Source organism: Bubalus kerabau, chromosome 3 (assembly GCF_029407905.1).
Source record: "Bubalus kerabau isolate K-KA32 ecotype Philippines breed swamp buffalo chromosome 3, PCC_UOA_SB_1v2, whole genome shotgun sequence".
Taxonomy (NCBI): domain Eukaryota; kingdom Metazoa; phylum Chordata; class Mammalia; order Artiodactyla; family Bovidae; genus Bubalus; species Bubalus kerabau.
In genome coordinates, this window is record NC_073626.1 from 87,165,790 (window position 1) to 87,184,119 (window position 18,330).

The 18,330-nt window shown below is 38.2% G+C and overlaps 1 protein-coding gene across 1 annotated transcript in view; it reads left to right on the plus strand.

Annotated features, from left to right (window-relative positions):
- Nucleotides 1-1,427: 1,427 nt before the first annotated feature.
- Nucleotides 1,428-18,330, plus strand: part of KCNH7 (potassium voltage-gated channel subfamily H member 7) — a 526,390-nt gene continuing 509,487 nt past the window's right edge. The window contains exons 1-2 of the mRNA XM_055572409.1: nt 1,428-1,503; nt 3,153-3,383. Of these exons, the coding sequence (XP_055428384.1) occupies nt 1,428-1,503; nt 3,153-3,383 (307 nt within the window). The remainder of the gene's footprint in view (nt 1,504-3,152; nt 3,384-18,330) is intronic.

An 18,330-nucleotide genomic window follows, 5' to 3' on the forward strand; every position in this document is an offset into this window, starting at 1 on the left:
AGATTCCCGAGTTAGCAGGCTCTGAAAATCAAGAACACAGAGGGCTAGTCTCTCCCCTGAACCCTTTCCTATCCTATAGGAGATGATTTCTTAGACATGGTATAAGAGAGCAGAATGGTGTGCCTAGTGTGTTCAGGAGATGAGTGGCACGGGAGGTCACAACAAGGCTGGTAACTCTTAGCCCCACCCACCTTTTGTTCTTTCCCCCTCTTGCCCAGCCTCACCCATTTCAAACTCTTTCCTTAATTTGTACCAGTTGCTTGCACAGTCTTTGGCTTTCCTGTCTCTCTCGCAACCTCCGAGAGAGACCTAACCAACCCCAAGTCTTGCAACTCCTCAGGGGCTCAAGCAGTGAAACTGGGCATGCTCAGCGGCGGAGCCAGCAGCCTCCAGTCTTTCGGAGGCGCGGCTCAGCGCCGGGTTGGGACAGGAGTGCCAATTCAGCGTAGGCTTCAGCGCCCACCTCCGCCGCCGAGCCCAGGGATCCGAGCTGCTCCCCAAAGCGAAACCTGCACCCTTAAGTGGCTCATCCTCAGTCTTCAACCTCCTGAGCTACCAAAGCTTAGAGCCACCAAAGCTTCACCCAGGAACTGTTTTTTCCCACCTGTCTTTTCTTTACAGCTAAGGGTGTTTTAGCTACTGCGGCGTGAGGAGCTCAGGAATGGGGCCCTGTGGCTGGTGGCCTCAGAGATCACCTTCCCAGTATAGCTGTTTGTCACTGAGTTTTGGAGATTTCTTGGCTGGCTTCCGCTAAAGCACGCTTGAGTAATCCGAGCTGTGGCGGCGCCCAAGCTGCCTGGATAAAGGGAGCGTGTGTGTGTGTGTGTGTGTGTGTGTGTAGGGGAAGAGGGCGGGGATAGAAACGTCAACCATCCCCCCCGCCCCCCCCCCAGCCTCCTTTTCTTTCTCCCCTTCCTGCAAAAGCTGCACAAGTCTCTCATCCCAGCCCCCTTCTTCCCCCACCTCCCACTCCCCCCCGCCCCTCCAGCTATCCTTACAGCTCTGGGCAACCGCCAGGTTAAGCCTATTTGCACTGGGAAATTGACGCTGTTTGGGAGAAGAGAAACAGATCGATTGCCCTTGTGACTCCCCGCACCCCTCCCCACCCCCACCCCACCGCTCCCTCCTTCCTTCCCTCCCCCGCCACCTCCCCTCACCCCGCCTCCTTCCCTCTCCCCACCCCCAAACCCTCTCACCCGCGGCAGTCCGGTGCGAGGTCCCCTCCAGAAGGTGAGGGGAATGGATTGGACTCCGGTAGGGAAAGCGGGTGTCTAGAAGTGGTGCTAATGGGAAGAGATTTCTGGTTTCAAAAGAGGATGCTCTGCCACAAAGAGCGGCTCGCGCGCTGGCCTGGGCTCTAGCCGAGGAGAGATCCCGGGAGAACTCCGGAGCTCGCGGGGAGCGCTCCTTGGAAGACCGGGGTCAACATGCCTGTTCGCAGGGGGCACGTGGCACCACAAAACACATTTTTGGGGACCATCATACGGAAATTTGAAGGGCAAAGTAAGTTCATTTGTTCTCTTCTCTCTCCCTCGCTTTTCGCTTTGATAGTGCACTTGGCGTCTGCCGCTTCCAAGCTGAGGAGACTCGGGGCTCCGTCAAGTTCAGAGACTGTGAAACGGAGCCAGGAGGTTCAAATGGCAGCGCAAGTGTTCTCCCCGTGATATTAATTTTGATTTACATTTTAGATTATGGTCTCCATTATAGGAGGCAATTTGATCCTCCTCTCCCACTGCTCCATTATCTGCTTTGCTACTTAATGTCCTACTCTTCTACTATCTTAAAGGGAACGTACTAGTGTAACGGGTTTAAATTTCGTGGCTATTTTATTGTAGACTTTTTGAAAGTCAGGAGCAGGGCAGAACACACTATTGGAACGAAGGAATGTAAATGATAGCAGAGATGTAAATGTCTAGTAAAGCTGTATTTTACTTCGGTTATATTGCAAGGCTGTGGTGTGACAGGGATGCCTGCTTGCTTCTAGTTTATAGAAGCTAAACTTTGCATCGAATCCATGCAAATCCCAAGCAGGAGAATTTGGGGAAAGCAGTATCCGATCCATGTTGATTCCTGAGGCAAACAGTTCATTATTTGAAGAATATTTGTGTCCCTTTATTACCCCCTTAAATTTCCACTAGAAATTTAAAAATTAAACTGTAATAAGTAAATCCCACAAAGAATGAATGCAGAGAAATTTAATATTCTCATGTGTACTAATTATAGGGAATAAATTATTGTTATACAAATACATTGATTTTAGATCCTACAGTAGTTAATTTATATCTGACGTTTCCTTTAAACTCCATTAACACACATTTACTTTTGTACATTGTGCAGTTATTTTGGTGCTGCATTTAGTGGAGAGAGGATATAGTACCTTGTGTTCAAAAGAAACTTGTATATCCTGCTTCATATTTTATTTGGGAATAGTAAATATAATCTATGATCAAAATTAAGAAGCCCTTTGTATTAAAGTCCCTACTACTACACAAAAATGTGAGGTCACCCAAAGTAAAAGTGAAAAGGTAGTTAACATGATATTTACTGTGTGTGTGTAAATATTTTTATCTTCTGGGTAATATATATTATGAAAAGGTGAACTTTTGCATTATTGAATTGCTAATTAATGTGAAATAGTTTCATGGCCAGTAGTTTCAGGATTTGTTATTTTTAACATGATGTGTGTCATATGCCTTAGAGAGCTAGAGAAAAGCCAAATCCAGGAATAATAACTACTTTAAGAAAGTTGTACTCTGAGGGCCAAGGTTGAAGTGAGGAACCTGACAGCTACAGGATGCTTCAGTGTTTGGGCTTTGAAAATATTTACCTTACAATTAAATGGCATTCTGGAAATACCAGTGTGCCAGCTGCTTGTTTGAGTGCTCATTAGGACCAAAGAGAGTTATAGGGCTTGAGAACTTAACTATTTGGGAAATGATACTCTCCAAATTTGAAGAAAAGCTTCTTAGTACATTTTGTTAAAACTACTCAGGGGACCATTCGTTTCAGTTTTAGGGTGTCTGTGTCCAGGCAGTTAGTGATTTGGGAAGTACCTGCATTTCAGTTTTCCTGTTATGCAACAAATTGTTTCACTGTTTATAAGAATCTTGAGGAAGCATTGTAAACAATACCATACTCTCTTCTTATTACAGATAAGAAATTTATCATTGCAAATGCCAGAGTGCAGAACTGTGCCATCATCTACTGCAACGATGGGTTCTGTGAGATGACTGGTTTCTCCAGGCCAGATGTCATGCAAAAGCCGTGCACCTGTGACTTTCTCCATGGGCCCGAGACCAAGAGGCATGATGTTGCTCAAATTGCCCAGGCGTTGCTGGGGTCAGAGGAGAGGAAAGTGGAGGTCACCTACTACCACAAAAATGGTAAAGTTGATCTATTTAGGATTCCTTGTGTCTTATTCCATTGAAATGAAATTTTGACAGTTGATTACTGAAAGTTCATAGGCAGAGAAACCCCAAATAGTCAGTTGAAGATACATGATTTGTTTATAGTGTTGCCGGAATCAAGGAATGTGGAGACTCTCCTCAGTGGATAGTAGGTACAATTTCATTTTTGAATGAGTACTCTGTACTCTTCAAAAGTGCAGTAACTTAATGGCACTGAAGACAAAAATGCCATAAATCAATCTCACTGTTCCCTAAGGAATAAAGGCTAGTAATTTACTGGTTGTGTTGATATGCATTTGGTTGGAGAGAAATACAGAGTTTTATTTCAAGTAAGGACTTACAGGCAAAGTAAAGTCTTACAGAAAAATGCCTATCTGAAACTAAAACTGTTATAGTTACAGGTATTTCTTGGCTCTTCAGCTTTATTTGATAGGCAACACCTTTTGTTTCTTTTGATGCTTTTTATGCAAGATTAAGGATGACACATAGGAACTTATAAAACTGGTCTAGTAAACCTATGTATATTCAAATAACAGTCTATTCATGTATTCAAGATTTATTCCAAAATAAGAAATGGAGAAAAGGAACTATGATATGTAGAATTATTGGTATTCATTTTTATAGCTGCAGCAAAACTGGCATCTGAAACTTAAGGTCATACCTCCACTTCAAGGGCACTTCTCCTTTTAGGATTGCTTTGGGAGCATAAGTACATTAGACCTCTAATAGTTCTCAAAGAGATACACATTTAGTGGGCATGCATTCTTTAAATATATTTTATATATATATATATGAACTTATGTGTATAAGTATTCAGATATACCCATTTAAAGTATATACTTTCTCATGTATACACTTAATGATATCTGACAATTTGAAGCTTAAAGGCAAATAGATTAAAAATGAATGTTATAAGATTTGTTGATATTGCATCATCGTTTTTAAATTCTATTGTTAGAAATCAGTGAGGCAGAGGGTTATCTAATCAGATATTTAGGTAACTCTTGAAGTTTATAAATGAGTGATATGTTATAATGACTCATCATTTGGTAAGATACATTCTAACAGGGAAAAGGTTTAGCTCTTCCTCCTATTTTCTTATAATTAAATATTTCATGATAGAAACATACAATTATTAAATTACTAGATTATCCTTAGCATCAATTTGAATGGGTATGAGTAACAAAGTATGACTGGAACAGGTCTGTATAACTTTGGATTAATCTGGAATGAAACCAGTTATATCATTATCAATCAAATAGAGTTTTTTAAAGTTCTCTCTTCCCTGCTACTTTTTAATCAGGAGGGTTGGCATGCTAGAAATAGCCCAATTGCTCTGTTGTCTTGAAAGCATTTCTTGGACAGAAGCTCTCACTACCCAAATGCAGCTCATCTTCTTTGTGTGTGTATGTGATGCCAACAGTTTGGACTTTTGGAATAATTTGAATGTCTTGACATTTTGCCCTTATGAATATCTGTCATGATGTCCCCACTGTCTGTAATGTGGTTACTGTACGGTGTATTGGTCGTAATATTTTCTGGTACATTTCAGAATTTTTTCAGCTTACAGAATTTAAGTATATAATTAATCTGGACTATATAGATAACTATAATTTTCAAATTATATTTTCAGATAGAAAAAGTGTTACTAATACCTGTAAGTAAAATGGTAATGTTTTGACGCCTAGTTTATTTTGTACAATGTGACTGTGTAAAATGGTCTCAAAACAATTTTAAAAAGCATTTTAATGTGGAATCACAAACATGGATGTAAAAATTTCTACAGTGAAATGCTGGTACATTGACTAATGCAAATCTTTCTATCAGTGATTGCTTGGTTATAATGAATTAAAATCTTGTTTTAGACAAGGAGTCTTTATTTGGAAGCTTGTTTAGACATATAAATATCAACTTTTGTTGATAATTTTGATTCTGTTGGCTTCATTTTCACATGTGACTCAGTCTACAAGGACTTGAGTCTCTTTAGAATCAATGACAAATGCTGCCTATTTTGCTTTTTTTGATTTGGGGAACATGAGGTGATGGGCCAAGCTTTTTTTTTTCCCCCAAAGAAAAATATTAATTTGAATGACCTTTGTAAATTGAGAAGACACAGTCAGACTTAATTTCTCTGAATGTAATCAACTTGTGTTTTTGCTACTAATACAACTGCCTTGAATAGAATCTTCTGAGTGTATTGGTTTTATTCACATGGCAACTAAAAAAATCAGTTAGAGCTTGTGAAGTTCAAATGATTTGAAAGTCTCGTCTCTTAGAGATGTGCCAGCCAGCTCTACATTTATAAAAGCAGGGAAGGACAACCACTAACATTTTCATTGGTTTATTTCCGAAAGTTTCCCTAAATCTTTATTATTGAGGTCATTTACTTTTGACAGGTTCTTGGTTTCTTAAGAATACATGGCAAATGCCTCCTTTACTTATTCTTTATTTAGCACTTCACTGGGGTATGAATTGTAATGCAGTATGCACAATGAGCAAATCGAACAAAAAGTTGAGATATACTGTTTTCTACTTTTTCCATTCACTCACATTGGAGTAGCAAAAATAAGAGCATAGCCTTATTTCTGAAAGATTGTTTCCCAAAGTGGCCCAGAGGCTCATAAGTAGTTTAAACTTTTGATCTGGGTGATGAGTTCACGTGGATTAGGTATACATGAGCCACATGGTCACCATTGTGAAGCAGTGCTTCCTACCATACTCCTTCCAGTGATTTTTTTTTTAACCAGGTACAACTGGGCTTGCTGTTTACCAGAATATCAGTTTTTATAAACCTGGTTATTTGCAGGAGGAATATTTGACAGCCCTTCCTTTGAGGATTCTATTTTACAGCTTAAGTCATTATTGCATAAATCATTCTTGGCAGCTGTGAAATATTGCTTGAGGTGATAAAGCTGTAAATCTTTTGACATAAAACTGTAATTATACAAAACTATAATTATGCTAAAGCTTATATAAGGACAAGCATGTATTTTAATAGCATACTATGTGCATTTTAAAAATACCTTTTTAGCAAACGTGATTGAGAAATAGCAAACACTTCAATTATTAACCCACTCATAGTTTGGAGATGATGTTAGTGGTAAGGTAACAGAAGAACAATTTAGTTGGTCATCCTTTAAGTTATTGCTCATCTGGTTTGGGGTGTGTCGTGGAACAGAGCTGGCTAGTTGAAGTGCTAAACCATTTCCATCAAATCTACATATGTAATTTTTACCTTAAATTATCAAGCCACTCTAAACATTTGGAAAGATCAAAGTAAATTTCTCCAAAAGAAGTAAAGGTTTTACCTCGGTAGAAAAATAGGACTTAAAATGCATTATTTTTAGAGGTTAGAGCATTTCTGTATTTTTGCCACTATACTTTCAGACATAGTGCAAAGGCAGTTTTTTTTTGGTTGTTGTTAGCAAATCAGAAATGCCGCTTTCTTTGTTTTGCTTCTAAAGGACTAAATGATGAGAAAGGGCTGAGGGAAGTCTTTTCCTGATCTACATGGGGACCAGATACAGACAGGGCACTAGTCATGTTGTGAAAAGTGTGAAAGTCGCTCAGTCATGTCTGACTTTTTGTGACCCCATGGACTGTACCCCGCCAGGCTCCTCTATCCTTGAAGTTCTCCAAGCAAGAATACTGGAGTGGGTAGCCATTTCCTTCTTCAGGGGATCTTCCTGACCCAGGGATCAAACTCCCATCTCCTGTGCTGCAGGCAGATTCTTTACTGTCTGAGCCACCAGGGAAGCCCAGTCATATAAAGTTCCAGAGGTATCATTTGATTCAAATCAACTCAAGAAAGGTTTTGGTTTGGTAACACTGAATCTACCATGTCTAAGAATTATTTGAAAAGACCTTATGGAAAATGCTATGTTGTTAGGAGTAAAAGTGAAGATGCACACTGAGTGCCACCACTCTCCAGGCACCGGAGAAATAGTAGGAGGAGATGCGAAGGATTATCCAACCTTATCTCTACTTTCAGGATGTTTTTATCATAGGGTGACTAAAGTTCATTTCTATCTTCTAAATCCCAAAATGTTTTCTTAAATTATTTTTAAAGAAAAAAAAACTACATAGACTACAAAATGAAGAAGCTTTTATATTAATGAAGAAAAGAACTTAGGGTTAATTACCATTCTTTCTCTATTCCTCAAAGCTAAAATAAACTTGTATATTTCCTCTTATTTTTTACTTGTGCATAATACAGACTTATTAAAGAAGCAGTGAAGTTTAGTTAAAATTTTAATAGCTCAGAATAAATTTTATAATAGCTTTATAAAGTTATATTGCATGCTGATATTCAGATCTCTTAATTCCTGAATTGTGTAGTAGAGATAAAGATGGTAGTTTTGAGAGAAAAATTGAAGCATATTTTGTGTGTGTGTAATTCAAGCAACAAGAAAGTTTGCCAGGGAGCATCTTGCCTAGAATTTGTTTTGGTGTTCATTTAAATTTTCAGTTTGTACATTTTTCTGTTCTGTCCAATAGTATTTAGTAACAAGAGTAACATAAACTACTTTTTTCTTTTATATATCTAAATTTCATTGTGCTTCCCTAGTGGCCCATATGGTAAGGAATCTGCCTGCAATGCAGAAGACCCAGGTTTAATCCCTGGCTTGGGAAGATCCCCTGGAGAAGGGAATGGCTACCCAGTCCAGTGTTCTTGCTTAGGAAATTCTATAGATAGCTAAAGTCCTTGGGGTTGCAAAGAGTATATTTCATAGACTCTAGTAGAAGGAGACTCGAGTAGGAGAAGTAGAAGGAGAAGGCAATGGCATCCCACTCCAGTACTCTTGCCTGGAAAATCCCATGGACGGAGGAGCCTGGTAGGCTCCAGCCCATGGGGTCGCTAAGAGTCGGACACGACTGAGCGACTTCACTTTCACTTTTCACTTTCATACATTGGAGAAGGAAATGGCAACCCACTCCAGTGTTCTTGCTTGGAGAATCCCAGGGACGGTGGAGCCTTGATGGGCTGCCGTCTATGGGGTCGCACAGAGTTGGACATGACTGAAGCGACTTAGCAGTAGTTATTTTATAGAATTTAGATTTGATCAATTGTATTTGTTGATAAAATAAGATTTCTCAATACTCCTCCTCATAGTTTGAAAACTTTACTTCATTTTCCAAATGAAAATAAAATATCCTAAAAATTTGGGTGTGCGATGTTTACCTCTAAGCAGGTTTGGTGCTGGAAAGAAGCTAAATTATCTGCCAGCCTGAGAAATAACTGCTCAGTTACTTTCTCACCCAAGGGGCTTGAGAACAGGGTCAGCTTAGGGCTGTAGGCATATGCTAGATTTAGTGGAAGGAACTAATTTCTCTGGCTTCTATTGGCTTCCAATGTTGTTTTCATTTTTATTTTTTGGCTATAAATAGTCGCTAAATCAATTACTGGCAGTCAGTGGCAGAGAGAGTCCTAGAATAATTGATTCACAGGGAAGTAGCGGTTTGGAGTATGAGATGTTAAGACATCAACATTCATTTGGCCATCTAATCTAGAAACCTCAGGGTCATTTTCTGCTGTTTCCTCTCTCTCTTCTCCCTAAACCAATTGTTCACTAATTCCTTTCACTATTTACATTTGAAACATTTCCTAATGACAACCCTACATTCCCATCACTGCCAAGTGCCCTGTTGAAGCCCTCTTCATCCTTCTTCTAGAGGAGAACAGACGCTTCCCTCCCTTTGCAATTCATTCTCCACTATACCAGCAGAGAGCTATTTCTGAAATAAACAGTGATAATTATCAGAGTCAGGCATCCCTGTAAATGAATTTCATATACTAAATAATGAATACAACAATCCTGTAAGATACATGCTCTTATTATCCTTAGGAGAACCCTACACCCCACAGAGATGAACTTAGCAAGTCACACTTATGTGATGATGCCCAAGCCTTTAAAAACTTTTTCATATTTTCAGCTCAACATACTCAGGTCATAATTTGGCTTAAAAATCTATCTTAACTCCTTTAAACTCTCACAAATAAAGTTCTGGACTCTTTAATACTTGGTGCCTTCAGAGTTGAATTCACTTGGGTTTTTAAGTAGAGTGTGTTTAGAGAACTAGGTGGATTCCCAGTTCTGACAGTTACTAGGTGAACTCAATCAAGATTACCTTCTTGGTGCCTCAATATCCTTTTCTGTTGTATATTTGGAAATAACATCTACTTTGTTAGGCTGATTGATTGTTTTATATAGAACAAAGTACATGGCATTATTCCTAGTATGGTTTCTTGCCTATAAACTGTGCTTGATAAGTATCAATTAATTGAATCTTGGCAACTTTGTTTTTCTTATAAATCTTATGTTCCCATAATACTTCACTGCTCAAGAGTTTCTCAAAGAAGCCATGCCCTTTTATGTCACCATAGCCTTGTTCACCCTTCAGAAGTCTTCCTTTATCTATAATAAACAAAGTCCCAATGATTAGATTGTCTTTCCCTCAGCTTCTCACCCTAAAGAAACCATTATCATCTTTCCAAAGGCAGATTAAAACAAGTCTTCTGATGCCTCCTTCTGTTTATTCCTGAACCGCTGCAACTCTCCCACCCTTGGTTCTCAACTCCAGTGTAGCACCCAGAATGTGCTACGTGTCATTATATGTTGTTGTTAATTTTGAGCTCATTCAAAGAAAATGCCAAGTCTTATTAATTTCTAAGTTCAGAATGTATGGAAAACTGTCTGGTATGAACTATGTGCTCAATTAGCATTCACACAAGAATGAAGAGAGGATTAGAAATGGAACCATAGAATTGGGGAAACAAGAAACAGATCAACATCAGGAGAGGTTGTGAAAAGTGTAATTAAAGAGAAAGTGAGATGTTTTGATTTTTCTTATCTTCTTAAGAATACTTCTAAAGTGTTAAGAACAATTTTCAACATTGTTATATTAATGGACCTGTTTCTTTGCTTAATAAGCTATTAAATAACCTTCATAGTCTGTAGCTATGCTGATAGCTAGAAAAATATTTAGTAAAAATGATAAGCTATTGATCAGGAATTCTCAATAATTAGTAGTAATAATCAATAGTTACCCATGTCACTCACTCACCAGTAAATCAAAATGATGCTTACTAGTGTCTCCAATTATATCTGTATAGCAGCCAAAGTTCTCTTCTAACTTGAATTCATTGCTGTGTTTCACATAGTTCCCACAGGAACTTACAAGTTAGATAGTACTGGCATTTTAAACCTGGTAGAACATCTCATTCCTCACTGTTTCCTTGAGAATTCTTAATTGACAGTGAAGCTCGATTTCAGGGTCAGTCAATGAGTGTTAAATCTAAAATTAGCTTATTAAAATATAAATAATAATTCTTAATTGTTACTGTCAAATGAACGCATTTTCTCTTTACTCTGTACGACCCCATAGATGGCAGCCCACCAGGCTCCCCCGTCCCTGGGATTCTCCAGGCAAGAACACTGGAGTGGCTTGCCATTTCCTTCTCCAATGCATAAAAGTGAAAAGTGAAAGTGAAGTCGCTTAGTCATGTCTAACTCAGCAACCCCATGGACTGCAACCCACCAGGCTCCTCTGTCCGTGGAATTTTCCAGGCAAGAGTACTGGAGTGGGGTGCCATTGCCTTCTCCGACTCTGCTGTCTACATTGAGCAAAATTATAGAACCACCAAGAAGCAATAGAATCAGGCAGCAGTAAGCATTAATCACCATAGTGAAGAAATTTGTCCTATTACTGAACAATTAGGAAGGTCAAATTGCCACTTGTCACAGATGGGTTACAAGAAAACCGAGTACCAGCCTTCTATTGCCGTGACTATTTCGTATCGTCCTCTTGCTTCTATAATTTATGTAAAATATCTAATTGGAAAAAACCAAAGCACTCTTTCTGTGAACAGTTTAAATTAGGACAGAGGCAGCCCCTGTGCCCTTTAGTCTGTTAAATGGACACGTGTGTGTACAAGCTCTCCTGTGTGTGGTTTCCACTGTTGGGTGGAGTGTCTCACACTACTTTTTACTTCTATTTATTGATTTACTTCTGTCTATGGTGGATCTCCATTGCTACATGAGGGCTTTCTCTAGGTGCAAGGAGTGAGGGCTGCTCTCTACTTGTGGTGTGTGGGCTTCTCATTGCATTGGCTTCTCTTGTTACAGAGCATAGACTCCAGGTGCACGGGTTTCAGTGGTTGCAGCACGCGGGCTCAGTAGTTATGATTTGCTGGTTCTAGGGCATCTGGGCTTCAGTACTTGTGGCACGTGGGCTCAGTAGTTGTGACTTGTGGGCTCCAGAGCACAAGCTCAGTAGTTGTGGCACATGGGCTTAGTTTCTCCATGACATGTGGGACCTTACCCAACTGGGGATCAGACCCCATGTCCCTTGCATTGTCAGGCAGATTCCTGTCCACTGCACCACCAAGGAAGTCCTACTTTTTACTTCTAAAAAGGGTAAAATAGCCTGGACTGGTGCTTGGTGAGCAAGAATTTGGAAGAAGTGAGAGAGGATTGGGGTGCATTTTGGCACTTAGTTGCACTCAGTTTGTAAAATAATTTCAAACTGAACCACACTGGTGAGCCTGGCAAGGCTGCCCAGGCCACCCTGCTTTTGTTTACCTGATTTTTTCCTCCAGGATGAAGAGTCAGAAAACAGCAGGTGGAATCTCACCATTGCTGGTTTTATTGTCTCCTTTTTTTCTTCTTTCCTGAGAATCATTAGGAGCATTTCTATTGTCATTCATTGTTTTGATAGGACATTAATTCTTATTTGTTGTTTGAAATATTGCTTTTGAGAAACACATAATAACTGCATGGGTTCAAGACAACTTAAAATGACTTTCTGTCATTAAAAATCTCTTCTCATACTAACCTCTGTGTTCAAAATACCATTTGTATTTCTAATCCATGAAATCTGTATTAATGACTCAAGCTGGTGGGCATGATGAAAAAAATTAAAGTATAAAATTGATGGTGGTTTCATAATCAATTTCTCAAGGATCAAATAAAGAATGAAATCTAGGAAAAAAACTAAACAAGGTGCTTATATGTTAAAAAAAAAAAAAAAAGGAACACTATTTGTGTTAGAAAAGATCTCATATTGAAATCAGAGCCCTAAGTGTTTTGAATATATCCTTAGGGTATAATTAAGATACCATTAATTCAGTAAAATCAATAGTAGAGCCAAACAACATTATATGTTGTGTGAATAATTTTAATCAGGTTCCGACTTATTTCTCTTAGCTAAATTACTTAAAATTTCTTCTGCTTTTGCTAAAAATTTCTATGTACACCATCCATTTTCTTTAGTCATGTTAATCAGTTGATGTTTAGCTGTACATTTATTTTAGGTCTTTTATACACAGAGTTGTGCACTCTGGGTTTTAATTTTCCTGGTTGTAGTATATGAACTTTCACCCAGTATAGATCTTCTCCCAAAGGATTAATCAAGTTCCATTTCTTTGACTGACTATATGAATTACTTTATCTAATTTTCATGACAGCTCTGGGAGTAGATATCCCATTTTACAGATTAAAATAAAGTTCAGAGTAGAGAACTGATGATCACTGGGCAAAGTGGAGTTGAGATTTAAAATCTAGAATTTTCTATGCTTGCAAACTTTGCTGCCTCCAAATATTTTATACTTTTAAACTTTACCACATCCTATGTGTCCTAATTCTAGTTATTAATTATAGATTCTTACTGGTGGTATGAGATGTGTATCTGATTAATTTTCACCAAAGGGTGAATGAATGAAGCAAACTTCATCCTGGGCAATTTGTATTTTAAATAGGACCATCATTCAGCATGAATCTTTATCTGGCATATAATTCGATTTCGGTAGGGTGAGGATAGTTATTGTGTTCTTATAATCTTTGCATTGTTATTAATGGTGCTCTTTTTTTGCTCTTAAAAGTGTCTCTGTTTTGGACTGTCAACTTAGGTTTGGGGGACATTTGTACTGAAGGACACCCCTCAACTACTATGTGTCCAGTATTTATCCAGAAGGTCCAGAAGGAAATGTGTGTGGTAGTGTGATTCAGGAGCAGAAGCCCTATTATGTTCTTATCCTCTCTCCTTCCTGCAAGGAAGGTTTTATTTCTTGGCAAAACTATGCGATTTAATGAAATTTACCAAAATATTTAACAAGGGAATCATAAATTTACTGGCATGAAGAATCCTTGTTTTATTTAAAACATCTCCAGTTTTTTTCATCTTGGGCCAAACGTCAGACTCAGTTCTGCTACACACCCTACTGTCTTATGCCTCCCAGCTCCTCCCAAAGGCTGCCATCCTCTCCTTTATATGATCTCTAAATTTCTCAGCCAACTTGTCTTAACATTTTTTTCCCATTGTCTCTACAAGAACACCTATGAAATTACCTAGTAATAATTTATTTCTATGTCTGTCTTTTCCACTCAGAGTCAAACTGTCTGAAAGGACTTATCAATGCACTTATTTTAAAAAGGGAAAGAAATGGAAGGAGAGCAAAAAAATAAATTTAAAGAACCAAAAAAATATACTTGTTTAGTGATGAAAATGTCAGATAGCACATTCTAGAGAAGTCTCTCTCATTCAACAACCTTTATCTAGATATGAGAAATGTAAAAATTACCAACATATGTTGTTTATTAGTTGAGTAGCTTAATCTGCTGCCATATAGCTTATATTTTATGATACAATTTCTTTTAATACTTAATAACCTGTAGCTTTTTCTAAAAGATAAGACAACTACTCAGGCTTCTTTGGTTCACCTAGAAGGAGAGAGGTGGTCAGGACAGTCCAGATAAATCCTTAATGCCTGCACAGTCAGTTGATTCTGGTGGGGGCAAACACAGGTCAGTAAAAGGGAGAATATGTCTACATATGCTTATAATAATAAATGCAAGTTTGTAAGCCCTCCTAGCTCTCCATGCATCTTAGTTGAATATACATGATAAAATATTTATAAAAGCTTCAGTTCAGCTCAGTTCAGTCACTCAATCATGTTTGACTCTGCAACCACATGGACTGCAGCACACCAGGATTCCCTGTCCATCACCAACTCCCGAAGCCTACTCAAACTCATATCCATTTAGTCCGTGATGCCATCCAATCATCTTTTCCTCTGTTGTCCCTTTCTCCTCCCGCCTTCAATCTTTCCCAGCATCAGAATTTTTTCCAAGGAGTTGGTTCTTCGCATCAGGTGGCCAAAGTATTGGAGTTTCAGCTTCAGCATCAGTCCTTCAAATCAGTCCTGAATAATATCTGCTTGCAGTCCAAGGAACACTCAAGAGTCTTCTCCGGCACCACAGTTCAAAAGCATCAATTCTTCAGTGCTCAGCTTTCTTTATAATTAACTCTCACATCCATACATGACTACTGGAAAAACCATAGCTTTGACTAGATGGACCTTTGTTAACAAAATACTGTCTCTGGTTTTGAATAAGTTGTCTAGTTTGGTCATAGCTTTTCTTCTAAGGAGCAAGCATCTTAATTTCATGGCTGCAGTCACCATCTGCAGTGATTTTGGAGCCCCCCAAAATAAAGTCTCTCACTGTTTCCATTGTTTCCCTATCTATTTGCCATGAAGTGATGGAACCAGATGCCATCTTAGTTTTCTGAATGTTGAGTTTTAAGCCAACTTTTTCACTCTCCTCTTTCACTTTCATCAAGAGGCTCTTTAGTTCTTCGCTTTCTGCCATAAGGGTCATGGCATCTGCGTATCTGAGGTTATTGATATTTCTCTCAGCAATCTTGCAGTTATTCTGATGTCTTTTTCTGCTATCTTTCTTCACACACTGAAAACAGCCTTGTACTTACATGTGTCTCCAAACACATTTAATTCTTTTGTCCCAATTCTGAGTCATGGATTGAGATTGTAAGGTCTGTATGGTATCAGCAGACACTTCTTCAGTCATATCCTGACACAGGATTTCAGTCAGCAAGGATTTCATGTCTCTAACTCTCTCTCAGATTAATCCACTGTCAAAAAAAAAAAAAAAGAAAAGAAGAGAACAAATAGAATAAAAGACATAATCTTGAACCTCAGAGATAGCCATTGTTGAAATGATGGCATGCATACGGTCCATAATTTTTCTATACAAATAATGCACACTCACACATACACTTACATATGTGCACACCCATTTTTTACATGATCAGAATAGCATTATCTATACCAAGCTCTATCCTGTTTCCCTCACTGAAAAATTTATCCTGAACAGGTATGTGTTTTAATGATTCTATAATATGTATTACATGGCAAGTCTATAAATTATTTTAATGTTTACAAAGTGTTACATTGAAGGAAGTAACATATGACCAACAATATCTTATTATTGATCACTAACACTTCTAAGTCTTTACAATTATAAAAACATACTAATTTTTCCTTACTGTGTACATCTAGAAATATAATTGCTGAGTAAAATGGTAAGTTTGTACCTTAAAAAGCTTTGGTGCATGTGTGCGTGCATGCTCAGTCACTTCAGTCATGTCAGACTCTTTGTGACCCCATGGACTATATAGCCCACTAGGCTTCCTGTTCATGGAATTTTCCAAAACTTTGGTTCCTCATGTCAAATTATATTCCACTTAATTACATATTTCCTGTGTATAATAAAACTTGGTATTCATTTTAATTTTTGTTGGCTCATTAAATAGTATGTTACTGTCTGATCACTGAATTTATTCCAAAATTTCTGTCAGATAATGTATAGAAAATATTTAGAGCTAACAGTGCTCAATATTGCCGAGCCTATGGAGCTATATGGCCTGGATGAAGCAGGAACTGTAATCAAGATTGCCAGGAAAAATATTAATAACCTAAGATATGCAGATATGACACCACACTTATGGCAGAAAGCAAAGAAGAGCTAAAGAGCCTCTTAATGAAAGTGAAAGAGGAGAGTTAAAAAGTTGGCTTAAAACTCAACATTCAGAAAACTAAGATCATGGCATCTGGTTCCATCATTTCATGGCAAATAGATGGGGAAACAAGGGAAACAGTGAGAGACTTTATTTTGGGGGGCTCCAAAATCACTGTAGATGGTGACTGCAGCCATGAAATTGAGCGGCTCCTTGGAAGAAAAGCTATGACCAACCTAGATAGCATATTAAAAAGAAGAGACTTGACTTTGCCAACAAAGGTCTGTCTAGTCAAAGCTGTGGTTTTTCCAGTAGTCATGTCTGGATGTGAGAGTTGGACTATAAAGAATGCTGAGTGCCAAAGAATTGATGCTTTTGAACTGTGGTGTGGGAGAAGACTCTTGAGAGTCCCTTGGACAGTAAGGAGATCCAACCAGTCCATCCTAAAGGAGACCAGTTCTGAATATTCATTGGAAGGACTGATGCTGAAGCTGAAATGCCAATACTTTGGCCACCTGATGTGAAGAACTGACTCATTTGAAAAGACCCTGATGCTGGGAAAGATTGAAGGCAGGAGGAGAAGGGAACAATAGAGGATGAAATGGTTGGGTGGCATCACTGACTCTATGGACATGAGTTTGAGCAAGCTCCAGAGTTGGTGATGGACAGGGAAGCCTGGCCTGCTCTGCTGCAGTCCGTGGGGTTGCAAAGAGTTGGGCATGACTGAGTGCCCTGAACTGAACCGAAGGAGCTGTAGGACTGTCCAGTGTAGATACCCCTTCCTACACCAGGTTCTCGCTTCCAAAAACTCCTTTTCACATTCACATTCTCATTTCAGTGATTTTCTGGCAGTTTTCCAAGCCTCAGATTCAGAAACTCATACCAATTATTGAGTGTTTAGCAGCATTCCTTGAAGTTTTTTTTTTTTTCCTTTCTGTTTACGGGTTTGATTTTAAGTTATTTTTGTATTGCTTATTGTCTGTGTAAACTCTGATGAAAATCTTGATTAGTGAAAAGTTTTTATTCAGTAATTTGCATATGAATATATAGTCATATATATAAATATATCTCACATTTTATAGCTTTGTTTAGATTCAAGTGATAGGCATGACAAGTAATAAATTCATAATAAATAAACTTCCAGCAAGGATTCCATGTAAGAGAAATGTTGTTGTTCAGTCACTCAATCATGTCCAACTCTTTGTGACCCTATGGGTTACAACAAGCCAGGCTTTCCTGTCCTTTACTATTTCCCAGAGTTTGCTCAAGCTCATGTCCATTGAGTCAATGATGCCATTCAACCAAATTGTACTTATAATTATAAATGATATCAATTACTCAAAATTACACAAAAATATGTGAGGAAATATACAAGCAACAGAAACTCAACCTAGTATTAAATAGACTACTAACTTTATCCCAATATAATACTATCGAAATGACTGCAGAGAAAGATCATTCTCTTCCTAGGCTGCCTTACTTAATCAGGACATGCAGAGCTCAGGTAATCTGATCTTTCTAGCTGTGACTCAATTCTCAGGTTTTCCCTCCAGGTGTTCTTTATAATGAATGTCATTTAACCAAGACTCAGTAGGATTTATGGATTCCCAAATTGCTATTCTCAGAATTTGCTCCCTGAATGAAGGAAGGACTACACAAAAATTCCACTAATGATGCATAGTTTCAACTGTCTTATTCATTGGCGTCTATTTAGTTCTCACTCTAAAATTGCAGGACTTGTTTCTTTGCACAGTTCATGTTTCTAGAGTTGAGCAGAAGGCGTCCTACTAAAATTTCATACCCCTCAATGTTCATTATTTTAAATAAGGTCAGAACAATGTGAGTACAGTGCGAGTTACACAGCATTTGTTTTAAATGTTGGCTCCTTTGAGGATGCCAATAACTTAAATGATGAACTTCCCTCTGGAGCATAACTCATTTAAAAGAATTCCGTTAGTACTTTTTGTTGTTAATCTAAATTTTTTTGAAAATGTGAGGAATGGTGAATATGTTTTCTAAATCTTTACCAAGTAAGAATTTTACACTACTCTTGAGTTTTCTTCACTAATACAAAATAAAGCTAAATGTTTGAACTACAGCTCAGTTACAG